The 14,473-nt window shown below is 41.6% G+C and overlaps 1 protein-coding gene across 2 annotated transcripts in view; it reads left to right on the top strand.

The window, feature by feature from the left end:
* Positions 1 to 1,633: 1,633 nt before the first annotated feature.
* klf8 (Kruppel like factor 8) overlaps positions 1,634 to 14,473 on the top strand; it is a 56,901-nt gene continuing 44,061 nt past the window's right edge. For both annotated transcript variants that reach the window (XM_020598379.1, XM_020598378.1), the window contains exon 1: positions 1,634 to 2,059. In XM_020598379.1, the coding sequence (XP_020454035.1) occupies positions 2,033 to 2,059 (27 nt within the window). In that variant the 5' untranslated portion in view covers positions 1,634 to 2,032. The remainder of the gene's footprint in view (positions 2,060 to 14,473) is intronic.

Below are 14,473 nucleotides of genomic sequence, written 5' to 3'. Positions count from 1 at the left end.
CAAGGGCACTGACACAACCCCAGACCATGACAGACCCTGGCTTTTTGACTTGTTGCTGGTAACAGTATGGATGGTCCTTTACATCTTTGGTCCGATGCACACAGGGTTCATTCTTTCCAAAAAAGACCTTAAATATTGATGCATCTGACCACAATACACAAATCCACTGTGTGATGGTCTGTCCCAGATGCCTCTGAGCCCAAAGGAGTCGACTGTGCTTCTGGACACTGTTGACATAGAGCTTCCTTTTGGCACAGTGCAGGCATCAGAATTGAAATGTGTTTATTTTGAACAAAGAATACAGTTGATGAGGTATCACATCAAATAAAGTGCTGCTGTATTGTCATCAATGTAATACAGGACACAGATGATTTTACAAATCACAGTTTTCAGTTTCTATTTTGAATTTACATACTGTCCCATATTTGTCTGATTTGGGGTTGTAGTAGAGCACTTTCATTTGCAGCCCAAAATAGCCTATCTCATGTTCAAAATTTGATTTAGCTGCTTGACCTGTCGCACAGACGCTTCTGCCATTGCTGGTTCTTGGAAGTAACAAATTTGTAAACTAAAATATGCCTAATAGCCTATAAAAGCTTAGAAGATGCAAGCTATCAGTGCTGTGGATGAGGATCGTTTCAGTCAGCTATGTTTTTGTGTGGCTATCAAAAGGAGTAAATTCCAGGATTCATGTCTATATCTAAACAGAATATAACTGTAGGCTATTAATATTATCTGACAATTTAGCTTCTCCTCTCCACTATTTTAGTTCAAATGTGTGTATAATCCATCTTCTGAATCACTGTGCAGTGCAGAAGCACATGGACACAGTGTGAACAAAGCCTTTTCCACTAACCTCGCGATAGATGAGAACAACACATGTAACCATGGTAACTGTACACAACAAAGAAGGCGAACAGCTGTAGTCTCAAAATGCTTAGAGGATACAAATAGCCTATTAAAAATGCTGGACAGAAATTAGACTAAAATGTCACAGGAAAGTTAGACTATCATCAGCCTTTGCTGACTAAAAATAACAATAAATAAATGACTAAACTTGCACTAAAACTAAAGTAGCCCTAATTCCTGTGCCAAAATGAACACTGGTGCTGTTTTCTCTATGCAAATCCATGTCCTGACATGTCGCATGTACGTCTGTCTGTTGTGAAACATCCTTTAAAAATGTGCCACGCCTGCTTCATTACCAAGGGTGTGGTTATAACCATGTATTTCATAGGCTCCCTTCCCTCCATCTATTTGAGCTGTATATTGTGTCATATTTATCATACAGAATACTGCATGCTGCGGACTGAATATTTTCTAAGTCGCTCCCACCCTCCCCACCACGCTGAAGCGTCCTCAATTAGCCTGCTGGCTGACGTCATTAAGGTGACATGGGTGCTTCTCTCCATCATCTCTGAGCACTAAGCAGACCGCTGTTGCAGCATGGATGGGGATACATGGATGCTAGGAGAGCGGCTGGCGCTGGCACTCAATTAAAATTTCCCTTGCATAAGTGCGCCTTTATCTTGCAGCTGTCCTCCTCTTGCCCGCCTGCCTGCGGCCGGTGTCAGGTCGCCGGCAGCTCAACTCCCCTCTGCTCCTCTGCAGGGCTGCAGGGCTGCGCAGCTCCTGACTGACAGAGAGATGAGGGGTGGGGACGCAGGGTGGGGTCACAAGCAGGGAGAGGCGGAGGAGGAAAAGGCAGAGAGAGAGAGCCCAGCCCTTGAATATACGGCAACAACACACCGACAGAGAGAGAGGCAGAGACAGAGAGACTGGCTGTTTTTTGGGGGGAGCAAAGGGAGCCTTCGACGCTGCGGATATGAACTGAAAAGAAACACTGGAAGAGGCAGGGATCGTGGTTCTATATCCCGAAAATTTAGTGCAAAGGTGGTAAACTAGTCCCCCTAAACCCTCCTCTCTCCCTAACAGTTCTTATTGAGATAAGAGCTACACCCAAAGCCCTGAGAGACCCCCTGCTGCTCGTGCTGCTCCACCCCTCCGCTGCTGCACCGCTCCGGCAATCGAGATGCACACGGAGACCCGTAACAAGAAAGTAAGTGGACGTTATTGACTTTGCCCTGGTCAATGAAATAAACAAATAAATAAATAAATACATCTACCTGTGTGGATGATCTGGCTGTGCACAGGCATAGTTGACATTGTCAGCTCAACATGTGCCAGATATGAATGTCAGTGAGTATGTGCGGCTCTAACAGTGTATCCCTGCAGGCGTGCAGTTTATTTGCAATCAGTGGAAGAGTTTTGTAACAGCGACCCCATTGCATTGCAATAACACCATAAAACATCCGGCTGAGAGCGCTGTCATTTCTATGGTCAACATGGAAACATCTGTATCGTTTCCGCCTGAAACTTTCTCTCCTCTCTGTGTGCGAGGTTAGTTCAAGTTAAATTTGAAATGCTCTGTGATCTCCGGGAAACAGGAAGGAAAAGGCAAGCAGAAGCTGCAGCTTGTAGGACACCATCTTAGCTTTTAAAGGGCCAGCAGCCTCTGCTGAGACACAAACACGACCCTGGGAAGCAGCTAAGTGCACTGTGTCCAGCTACACTCTGTGAAGGCCCAGCTGCTGACTTGTGCCTTTAAATGAGTCTCTTGTCAACAGAGTATGTTTATGTGTCAGCTAGGCTGGCAGTCAGACCTGGAATAAATCTGACCTATGACCAGACTGTTGTGGAACAGAGAGCTGGACGCAAACAGCAGTGTTTTAATTGTAGATATGTTTGTTTGATGGTTTGCAGGGAGTATGATGGAGCCAAGTTGCAGTTGCCCAGGCCCCAAGCTCCTCAATAATGAAGTGAGCTTTGACCTGTGAATTTGCATGGATGACCAAATGGATCTTGTGTTTGAACAGTTTGACTTGAACAAGGCCACACACTACAGCATCACTCTTTCTCTGTTGATTTGTTGTTTACTTGGTTTTTGACTGACATTGTTGACCGGTTGCAGGTGATGATGTTTTAGAAAGTCGGTTAAGGAGCCTCTGTGACACTTGTGAGAAATTAGTTTAGTGAGTCTGTGTAAAATGATACAGTTGCCCTTCTATTTGGCCCTTACCTGTGGTTTTAGGTATGTAGACGCACCAGATTGATTTACTTTGCATATATAAGGATTGGGCAGCTTAATAAGTATATTAATAGCTTCACAAACTCGTAAATGTATTGTAGAAGTGTGTCATTATTGTGTTGTCAGGCGAAAAAGAACATGTCAGCATTTATATATTGACAAAACACTGTCGTGAATTTTTTTTCACAAATCCTACCTTAACATCAGGAGCACCTGCTCCGTGCTTCATTGCGCGTCCTGTGTTGGTTTTATTCCATTTTAAGAAGTGGTTGCATTTTTATTAGTCATGGCGACATAGATACAATATGAAGATACATTCTGTATCAACTGTGTCAACCATTTAACTGATTTCTGTCTCTGCTCTCCCCCCTGAAGGTGGGGTAGCATAGCTAGCAGGTCATCCATACCCTTGTGAGCATCTGTTTTGTATAGATGGCCAACATTCTTTGGGCTGCAGGAGAAACGTGATTGCTTTGCTCAGTGGAGGGCTTTTAAAAGAGGAAGCCAGTAGATCTGCAGCCTTGTGACTGAAGAAGAGCACTTTTGCCCCCGTACCACATAACCTTGCCATTTTATCAGTAGTACCCAGAGTAAGTGGGCTTCAGATTGCAAAGGTTTTTTCATGAGTCCTAATGTACCTTACAATTATAACAAGACACAATGACCCCATTAAATAAAAAATGGGGCATTTATGACTAACCCAGACAATGCACAAGAAAAAATGCATCTGAGTCACAAACACTTTATTTTCCCAATACAGTAAATCTTCTGGAATCTGCAGCCAGCAGCAATGCTTCATACTTAGTAGGCTTTAAACGCAGAGAGAAAGGTGTTAGCAGAACACTGGCATAATCACAATGGGTGACTGCTGGACTGCTTGCATTGTTGGAGATTTCTTCTCACATCTGTCTCTGTTGCATGTAAGACATGTTAAAAATAATTTAAACCCCCAAATCAAAGCAGCAGATAAAGAAAAAGAGTATTCTGCTTCAGTCATGGCAAACACTGACAAACGCTATAGCAGCAGTGCAACATTAAGCAGCTGACCCCTGAAGGTCAAAGCTGTGGATTAAATTCAAATAAAAGTGAGGTAAAGCTTTGATTTTGGTTGCAGTGCACATTCTGTATGTGAATGTACACTTGAGATCATTGCTGTATTTCTTCTGCATTGCACCTTCATGAGGCGGGATTGTAACATAGAGCACTAGGTAGGTAGGGTGACCTTTTATTGCTTGGATCTAGGAGACTTACCACTTCACAATTTTATGTCTCTGCCAGCCAGCCACTCAAATTCACAAAAATGGGACAGTTATGAGGTCACTGACCTTGACATTTGACCTTTGGCCACCAAAATTGAATCACTTCATCTCTGAGTCCAAGAGGACACTTGTGCTTTATTTGAAGAAATCCCCTCAAGGTGTTCAAAAAAAGGGGCCATACAGTTGGGCGGACAACTCGAAACCACAATAAAGTGGTGGTTCTAGTTTTTAAACACAGAAATAGAGCATGAACTGTGAAATGCAGAAAAAATGTATTATTGCTCTTTTTAACAGTGGCTGATGATTATTAATTATTTTGGTGTTGTCTCTCTATTTGGGTCTATTCATGTTTTGGATCAGATCTAATTATCCCCCAGACTTCTGCTTCTTTTAAATTAAAAGAGGTGGAGCCCTCTTTTTCATAGCCAAAAGCCTTATTTTCTCCTTTTCATTCTAAACAGAAACCAGAAACATGAAATACTTAATGTGTGCCACAGAAATTGTACTTATAAAGAGCTAAATAAACAGGTACCATTTACACCAGTGACTCTAAAACGCTTTCATAAACTGTAATGAGAGTTAAATACAGTGTAATGTTACATCAGTTACTTGATAGTCGCAAAGCAGACATTTCTTTACACACTCTAAATATTGTGGGATATTGCTTTAAGTTGTGTGGTACATGACATAATAATGTACAGGTAACACCAGGTAGGAGATATAGCAGCTCATTGTAGCTGAATGTGTGGAAACACAAAGCGCTTTCATTCTGTCTGATTTTATGTTTTTATTTTTACCTTTGACCCACATCATTCTTTTTGAAGCTGTGGGAGCGGAAATTGATTTCCTGTCATCATAGCTCAGGCGGTGCACTATTGGGGGCATTGTGCTAATGATAGCAGTGCTCTTATTCTGCATTACAGGGGCAAAACGGTGTGCTGTGTTTGTATGCGTGTGTGCCGGATCACCTGGGCTGCAGACGTGAGAGCAGGGTCAGCTGTACATTCCTGGGCGGGGGGGATCAGGAGCAAAGTGCCCTTGAATACAAAGTCTGCTGGTGTGTGAGAGAGATGGCGCACGTGTGTGTGTGATACATTGAGAGTTGATGCCTCACAATAGGAAATGATTAACTGTGCTGAGCAAAGTTTGATACTAGTCTGATAATACTGACACTGTATGTCTATCCCCCTTCACACTATATGATCACACACTTCACCAATTTTCTAGCTTCTGTGCAACAGCTAGTTTCAATTAATTTCTTTACATCATGAAAATCAGCTTGCAGAGACTTGCAGAAATTGCTGTACATAGCTAATCTCTCACAGTAAGTCATTAGTCACCCTTATCTTTTGTCTAATGTTGGTATTGTTGCACGGCAGTGGAGTAAACAGACTAAAAATCTACTGTTTTAGGAGACTTTTGATCTAAAACTGCTGAATCTTTTAAATATGTAATGACTCAAATCCATTTAGCATTAATATGACATTCATGTTTTGCTTATTTGTCTTGTCGCCTGGATTTGATTCCTCAACGACGTCATTCATCAAATCAGGGCTTTTCAGAAGACGAGTCAACATTTTGCAAATGTTGCGGCTTCCTTGAATGTGCCACCAAGGAGAGTTTTTAAAATGCTGTTAACGCCAGTATAATGCAATGAAAATGTAGCTTTGACAAATCAAGGCTGTCTGTTGTTCTATATGAAGTTCTATATTTATGGAGCACACCAAAACATTCTACATGCAAATAACTCAGAAGACACAAAGTTCAAACTAATAAAAAATTCAGTGCAGGGATTTGTCCATATGTGGCATTTGAATATGGAAGCAGTGCCATACAAATGATTCAGTTTGTTGTTTTCTTTCTTCACCTAAGTTCAACAATCCCAATGTTTAATGAAAGGTTTTTAGTTGGTGACATCAGAATTCAGTTGAGTCAGTCAACAAACTGACCCTCTCTCTAATATTTGGGGCTAAGTTTATGGAAGGACGTTTTTATGGTGTACATTATGGTTTAGTCTCACATTCTGTCCTCTGAGTTACTCTGTTAAGGTGACTTCAGTATGATCATTCTATCTGATTACTGGTATGAAGGTTTAGGATGATAAATCAGACATAATCCCAGAAAAAAGTATCATACTCTACATTCTGGTTACGTTTCATTTAATATATTTAAGGCCATTTTCACTCCAGAAAGTCTCTGGGTCAAATTTGTTAGTGATTGGCTGAATTTTGTACCCCAGCACAGAAATGGTATATGGTCTTACATAGTGCTTTTTTACACACTGAAGCACATTCCAAGCACTTTATTTCCCATTCTCACACACAAACACTCACACATTCACACACCAGTGATATCATCAGGAGCAGCTAGGAGTTCAGTGTCTTGCTCAGGGCCACTTTGACTTGTGGACCGGAGAAGCTGGGGACCAAACCACTGACCCTACGGTTAGGGGGAGACCCGCTCTACCTCCTGAGCCGCAGCCACCCCCAATCTAGCCTGCATGAGAGCACAGTTACATCATCTACTCGCTGACTCCAAACTACACACCAATGGGCTTATGCACTGCGCTTTTTAATTGCCAGAGAAGTTGTCTATGAATTTACATTATAGATACAATATAGCACCCTACAGTTTGGACTGACCACACATACTTGATGTATAAGCTTTGCATGTACTCTACTTATCCCCTATGAACAAACCCCCCAGTTACAATGACTTTCCTTTTAATCGAAATGAGGGTTTGCTTTTAACTAACCTGCGCAGACAGTGTGATGTAAATGGGAGGTATTACTGGCAGCTTTAATTGTTTCTACATTTTAACAAAGTGCTTCCAGTATATTTGTTTCAGAACCACATCTTAATGAAACTAGTTCTCACCAGTGGGTATGTTTAATGTTTTGTGCAAATTTACACTGTTTCTCTGGTTGAAACACATCTGTCTTCCCAAAGGTGTGTGACCTGGCTAACCTTGCAGAACTAAATGTCACTGGTTACAATACGGCTGAGTAGAGTACAGAGCACAGCGTTTCAATCAGCCGTTATTGCACCATAGAGTAAATTTTGCACCATCAAACCATCAGTTTTAATGTTCGGAGAATCATTTGAAGAGGAATTATCTAGCATCAGTGCTTCGCAACAAGATGTTCAATGCACTGTTGTTTTCATTAATGATTTTTTTTTTTGGTCTGCAGTGGTGAATATGACTCTAGTGGGCCCTTTGTAAAATGTACTGTAGGAAAAGAAAAAAGCAACGTAATAGTTTAAGGGAAAGTAAGTTCCCTAAAAATACAAGACCTGATCACAAAGATGGACTTGCCATGTGCTGAGAGTCATAAATTGATTGTTTGTAATGAAGGATCCAGTGGGTGCCGTTGTAATTTAAAGGCACCTGTGACCTGCAGATTAGGACTCTCATGCTTCACTGACAGAGCTCAGGGCACTCTAATAAGCGTGCTGTAAGTGCTTTCCAGGTGGTGAGGAGGTGTCGGAGCTAACCGGCTCACTGCACTTTTCCATTTTCCATTTTATGTGATGCTCTTATTCAAAGTAATTCATGGCGTGTGCATCCGTTCAATAAGCTTCAGTTCCTCGATCACCAATATTAAGAGTGACCAGCGGGGACAAGTGCAAAGGGATGGATGAGAGTGTGCTGATAGAAATGTTTCTGTGACCATCAGGTAAAATAGAGAGGTGCTAGGAAGTGAAAAAAGACCAGGAAAAGAGAGCAGAGGAGAGACATTGACGTGTTCCCTCATGGAAGCTTGTTTCAACCTTAATCATGTATTTGTGATTGTGTACCAGATGGTGAACCAGCCCAGGTGGATATGTGACTAGTTAGGTGACCAGCTGGCTGCCTGGATGCATGCATGTCTCGAGTGGTTATGTGACAGAAGAGATAAACGAGAGCGAGGTCTGGAGACAGAGTTTGAGGAATAGACTGGGTGTCTTAGGGCCGTCACAAGGGTCATTGCAGATGGGTGGCATTTTGCTCGGGTCATCCAGTCACTGAATTAATGGGAAGTAGGTAGCTTAGAGAGCAGAATGTTTTTCATTAGTTTGCATCCCGCTGAACAGCTGCACAGGAATGCAGTTTTTCATATTTTTGTAGGGACTTCATATAGACACAATGAAATAAAATGAAATACACAAATGCCTAAACGATCTAAAGCTACCCGAACCCTAGCAGTGAAAATACACACTCACTGAATGAGTTTCTTAGTGATCTTCCTGGTGGGGAAAAAGGAATATCAAGTGGATGTAAAGTAATTAAAACATTTAATAAAAGTGAGAACTGTCTTTCCCGTCAGAGCCATCACAAACCTTGTAAAATTAAAGATGGTGCACTCACTCCTTCACCAGCTGGGATACTGCTCAGAAGATTGCTAAATTCTTGCTTGAATGCATACGATAGCACTCAGACCTAACTGATGGTCTTGTGAATGAACAGGAGCAAATCCTCGTAGCCGAGTTCCAAAATCTTGTGGAAAGCATTCCCAGAAGAGAAGATTAACACTTTGGGGTTTTAGATTGAGCTGTTCATTCATTTACATATGGGTGTAATGTTCGGTTATCCACATACTTTTATGTAGCTAGGAGAGAGCGAGTGGCTTCACCTTTAGGCCACCACTGCCCACATTAAGGATTAAGGATTAATCAGATGTGGAGGATTATACATCTTGATATTGAATCACTTTTTTTGCTAATTCTCCACACTGTAGCTGGCAGTTTCAGAAGAAGGTTGGCCTGGCAGCAGAGCAGTGCAAGGGGGAAGCAGAGTTGTTGGTAGAGTCACTGTGTCTTTTTTTTCACTTCTGTGTTTGCTGGGCGGCCTGCCCCAGGGTGTTAGGGCTATTTATAGAGAAACATCACTGTTTTATATGGTGAAGGCAAAGCAGCGTGGGGCTGGGCGATTCTCTTGTCATGATACCAAAATTCAACGTTGAACACAGTTACTAACTTCAGTATTCAAACCTTTCAAGTGCATCTACTAGAGATACCCCAGTGAACAAGAGTCAGCATCGAGCAGTGTGCAGCCGTGCTAGAGCCATCTTGACACAATGTTTATACTGAGCTGTGGAGCTTCTTTCTCAAAAAAGAATCTCATCTGCTTTGCCACCTTCAATAGAATTCAGAGCTGCACTGAAGTGTTATTCGATGTAAAGTGCAGGTGAAGAACAGTTGATTTTTCTGTCACCAGTTTGCAGAGTGAACACAGATGAAGGTGATGGAGAACCACAAACGCATCACATGGAGACATGGGTTTGATTCCCTCAGTTTAATTATAAATCTACTGGACTTATTTGCCCTATTTTAAAGTGGAGACAAACACATTAATAACCAGCTCTTATGTTCAGTCAGATTCAAATAGGACTTCTTTGCCAGAGTGTTGTTACAGTGGTTCGGTACTTGTCAGATCTGTAGACAAAATAGTTCCAGGCACTTGTTTTGTTAAACAGCTTTTAGGGAAACTGGGATCCAGTTCAAGTCGTGATAGACCATTTGAGTCTGTTAGAAGTTGCACAGACTGCAGCAGTACCCAGCTAAGAGGCTGTGATGCTGCAGCTCGGTCTATTACAGGCCTCCTCCTCCTTAGTTTTCACTGCTACAGTCCACACATCCACACCATCTGGAGGTGACACTGAAATCAACAGATTTTTTCAATCCAGAACACAGTTGTTGAAAGCACTTAAATCATGTCCCTGTTCTAAATGTTGTTTGCACGGTTGCTTTTCCAGTCATGCAAATAGCTATTGATGAACTGGAAACCATCAACTGATATTTTTTTATTTTTCATTAATCTGGGAATTATTTTTCTTTTATTGAAAAATATCCTACCACAGTTTCCCACACTTTGTAGTGACATCTTCAAATTGCAATTTCTTATGACAGTCCAATTATTTAAACCAGAAAAAACTGCAAATCTTCATATTTGAAAAGCTGCAACTGTCATCCATTTGTCATTGATATAAACCGCGAAAAGTTCAGGTTACATATAGTATAAGAAATGTCATTATTATTATTATTATCAGTCATAATTATAATGAATAATATTAACTATTAGGATTATTATTCATGTTATTCCACTACAATAATTTTCCTTCACTGTTGCAGCTGTTTTTTTATATATGAAACCTTGTCAATCAGGTTAAGCAAGCTTCAGAAAAATATTCTGCTGATTAAACCAAGTGAAATTAAATCAAACCTGTATGGTCTCGAGACCTACAGTATTTAAATTGCTGAAATAGTTAGAGATATGATATTGTCAAGCAGCCGCCCTGCACAGACTCAGTAGTCCAAGACAAATGCAACGCTTTGTTTTGGTTGTGTACATGATAAACTCTATTTTATCTAGGGTTTACTGCCAGGTTAATCCGACTAAATGGCTGGCTTGGCTGGATAAAAGCTGTTGACAGAATCTAGCAGCTGTTTGTGAATAAAACACACCCAGACTCTGTATCTAACTGGCCTGTCCGAGATCAACGTGTCAAAGAAAGAAAAAGGTTGGTGGAAATATGGAGACAGATAAGAGAGTGAGAAAGGTGGTGGTAATAGAATCTGGATGAGCTTGTTTTCATATGCACATCCAAACACATTGAGTTCCTTGGAACAGCTTGGCCAACACAGTAGCCATCTGTGTTGACTATGCACTGAAATGACAGTTTACCTCTGTCTGTCTTAATGTGCTAATCTGTCATCCTTGTATGTTTCATAATCCTGGCAACATCATACTGCTACATTTTCCTTATGTTTATTTTAAACAAACTGGAAACCTCTAACATAGCATTGCCTTAAAGACCAGCATCCTCACCAACATTGCCCCTTGTGCTTATTTAACTTAGTGTGGTTTTCTGTGTGACTGCCTGGTAATGTTAGTGTAATTGCCTGAAGTAACCCGATTCATCTATTAGAATGCTGTAGGAGTGAGTCCTAAAACCCACATCTGGTTCCCTCGCCTTTAAGTCAATGGGCTTTGGTGATTTTTAAAGCTTTCACATCTTAAAAAAGGTGGCTGCTAACAAGTGGGAATACAGACTGTGTTGGGAACATTAAACATCATCCCACTGAACATGGAGACTCATCTCCTCACTAGTTTGCCTTTAGAGCATTGTTGTGTTTAAATCTGTGCACTTGCAATCATTTCTACTGACACAGCTGTGATCAGTAGCTAGATCAGGTCACGCTAAGAGGTTTTGTAGAAGGGGTAAGGTATAACTCAAACTACAAGTTGGAAGCCATAGTGGTGACGCCGGAGTCATGGGACAGCAATGTAGTTCGCTTATGGCCTATAGCCCGATTTATCTGGGCTTCAGAAATCATAAAGGTGATGTTCACTTGTGAAGTTTATCTTGCTTAACAAAACATGTAAGCATCATAAACCTGTGCTTGTCACAGAGCTTATTTTCTGCAGTAATCCAGAAGCCATTTTAAAAATCCCATTGACCTTTTGTCAAAGGAACCAGGGTGATGCAAACTTCTGGATGGGCCTACAAAAATAAGTCACCCCTACAGCAATCTATAGGAAGCTTATATGTGACCAACGTGCACTGTCACACACAGTGGCCATTTTTAAAATGTTCAGGCACATGCAGACAGTATTTGTGATGTTGAAAGTTGAATAGAGCTCAAAACGTCAAGTCTGCAATTTAAAAAAGGAAGTTTAATGTTTATGAAAGGAGTTTTAGCTCAAAAGCTATTCACACATCTTTCCTCTTGCTAGCAAAGGGAAAAGAGAGGAGAAGCTTCTAGTTCTGGATGTTCAAGGGGGAGGAAGTGTGTGTATGTGGAGGTTCTTTATTGGAGGGGTTGATTGTAGCTGAATGTGTGCTTCTAGCGGGAATGAGTGGCACTGAATTATGTGAATGAGTGTGTGTGTGGTGTGAGGGTGGTGAACGGTGGGGACTGCCAAGTATGTGCATACTTGTGTGTGTGTGTGTGTGTGTGTACATGTGTACATGCATTTTTCTCAGCAGGCTCCTGTGAATGTTTGCTGCATGCCTGTGTTGACACACTTGTGTGTGTGTGTGTGTGTGTGTGTGTATGTGTATCTGTCTGTGTGTGTGCATGTGGGCGTTTTTCTTGTGCATGCGTGTGAGGATATGGGCTGTGTCACCTCAGATTAGGCCCTGATGTGGTGTGGTGGTGGTGGAGAGTGACCCCCTACCATCCATGCCACAATCATTAACAGGGGCAAAGAATCCTGTCACCATGGCAACCGTGGTCCTGCTGCCAAAATGGCCACAGTGAAAAGAAAAGGGGATGTGGGAGGGGGAAAGAGGGGATTTGTTTGGGGAGGGGTGTAAAGAGGAGGAAGTAGAGGAGTATGAGGAAGGTTCTGATGGTTTGGTTGGGCAGAGGTGGAGTTGGTGAGGGTGTGTCTGCTGGAATGTGTGTGTGGTGGGAGATAAAGGTTATGGGAACGACACAGCAGCAGGGGATAGTGATGATGACAGGGAGAGAGAAGGAGATGATCAGATAAATAGGTCACTGTTTCTAAGGTGAACAAACACAAAATCTCTTGTGAAAATGGTCCTGATTTTATGCACCATCTTGATGCTTTGGGAGAAGAGTATTTGTTCACTATTACACCACTGCACTCACTTGAGATTCAAGTGGAAATGGAAACAGGTTTAAAATGGCGCAAGGTCAGCTGATTATCATCACATGATCACATCCTACGGGGATAACAGCCCACCTCCACTTCTCACTGTGACTTTGTAAATGCGAGTCCTGTGTTTTCTATCAGTGGGTCTGCTCTAGCTTCCATTATTACTTCTGTTTTCTTACTGTATAGAGGTGACTGCAGTGAGAAAGGTGAAAACAATGCATCAGTTAGGTCTCGTATGTTTGTTTTCAAGATGTCACTTTGCACTTTATCAGCAAAGTAATAATAAAGGGACCTGTTCCATTTTGGGCCTTAAATGTATCAGAGAATTGTCTTACTGCACCTTTCAGGACTCTTACTGTATGTGCAGACTTTACAGGCACTGATGTGTTTTTTGCAGTGCAACACAGTTTATAGTTTAATCTCTACCAAGGCAAGGCAACGCAACTTTATTTATATAACTAATGTTCATACACAAAGGTAATCCAAAGTGCTTAACACAGTGCACACGGATAAAACATTAGAATCCTTGGAGCGAGAAATGAGCTCCCTTCACTGTCTTTTAACTCAGTGAAGGTGGAAGTGGATCTGTAACTGAGAATGAGCATTGAACACCAGATGGACAGCAGGGTTCTGGACTAGCTGCAGGGGTTGGGGTAGTCCACATGAGAGATGAGAAGTGCACAGACACTCACCTGGTGTGCCTCTTCGGTAAGGAAGAAGCCAGTCCTCCTGAAGTTGTACAGGCTCAATTTACAGGCTGCCATGTTGTCTAGGATCACGCCCAGACTTCTTTCTGTCCAGGTTGGCATCACCACAGTACAGTATAGGTGATGGAAATGGCTCAGCGTGTGATTCCTCTTCAGGCTGAGCCTTAGGTGCTGCTTTGACATCCATATGTGTTTCAGATAGGTAAGCAAGCAGTGATACAGTACTTGCTTCAACCTGTATGTCAGATGAAGGAACAAAGGAAAAGCCAGGTTTCTGTCAGACACTTAAGTGAAATAAAATTTGTTCTTGTGTTTTTTTAATTTAGTTATATGAGTGTACCCTACCATCTCATAAACAGTTAGTCCAAAATATGTGTTCATTTAGCAGCAGATGCTTTTGTGCAAAGCACTATACAGATATATGTACACATTACCACAAGTGTACACATAGTGAATGGACATGGGAAAAAAGGTTTTATTGATTGATTTATTGGTCTCCTCTAGACAAAGAACCAGAAGCAGACTACCTGACAGACAGGAAACATGTTATTACTGTTTCACAAAGTAAATCCTTTGAATTTGTGTTTGTGTGTGTGAGTGTTTCTGCACACACTTGCTCATGTTTGAGGTTAGTTGTGGCATATGAGTGCTTTGAATTCAATGTGAGCTTTAGAGAAGTGTTCTGACCACAGCTTTGTGGTTTGAGCAAGTGTGTGTGTGTGCTGTTGTGTCTGTATGTGTATGTAGAAATAATAAGTATTTAACTTAGGACAGATTATACAAAGTTTATCTATTGCTTGTGTGTGCATGGAGA

The sequence above is a fragment of the Monopterus albus genome, unplaced genomic scaffold, assembly GCF_001952655.1.
Source record: "Monopterus albus unplaced genomic scaffold, M_albus_1.0 scaffold38.1, whole genome shotgun sequence".
NCBI classification, from domain to species: domain Eukaryota; kingdom Metazoa; phylum Chordata; class Actinopteri; order Synbranchiformes; family Synbranchidae; genus Monopterus; species Monopterus albus.
This window is presented reverse-complemented; position numbering and strand designations above follow the sequence as displayed.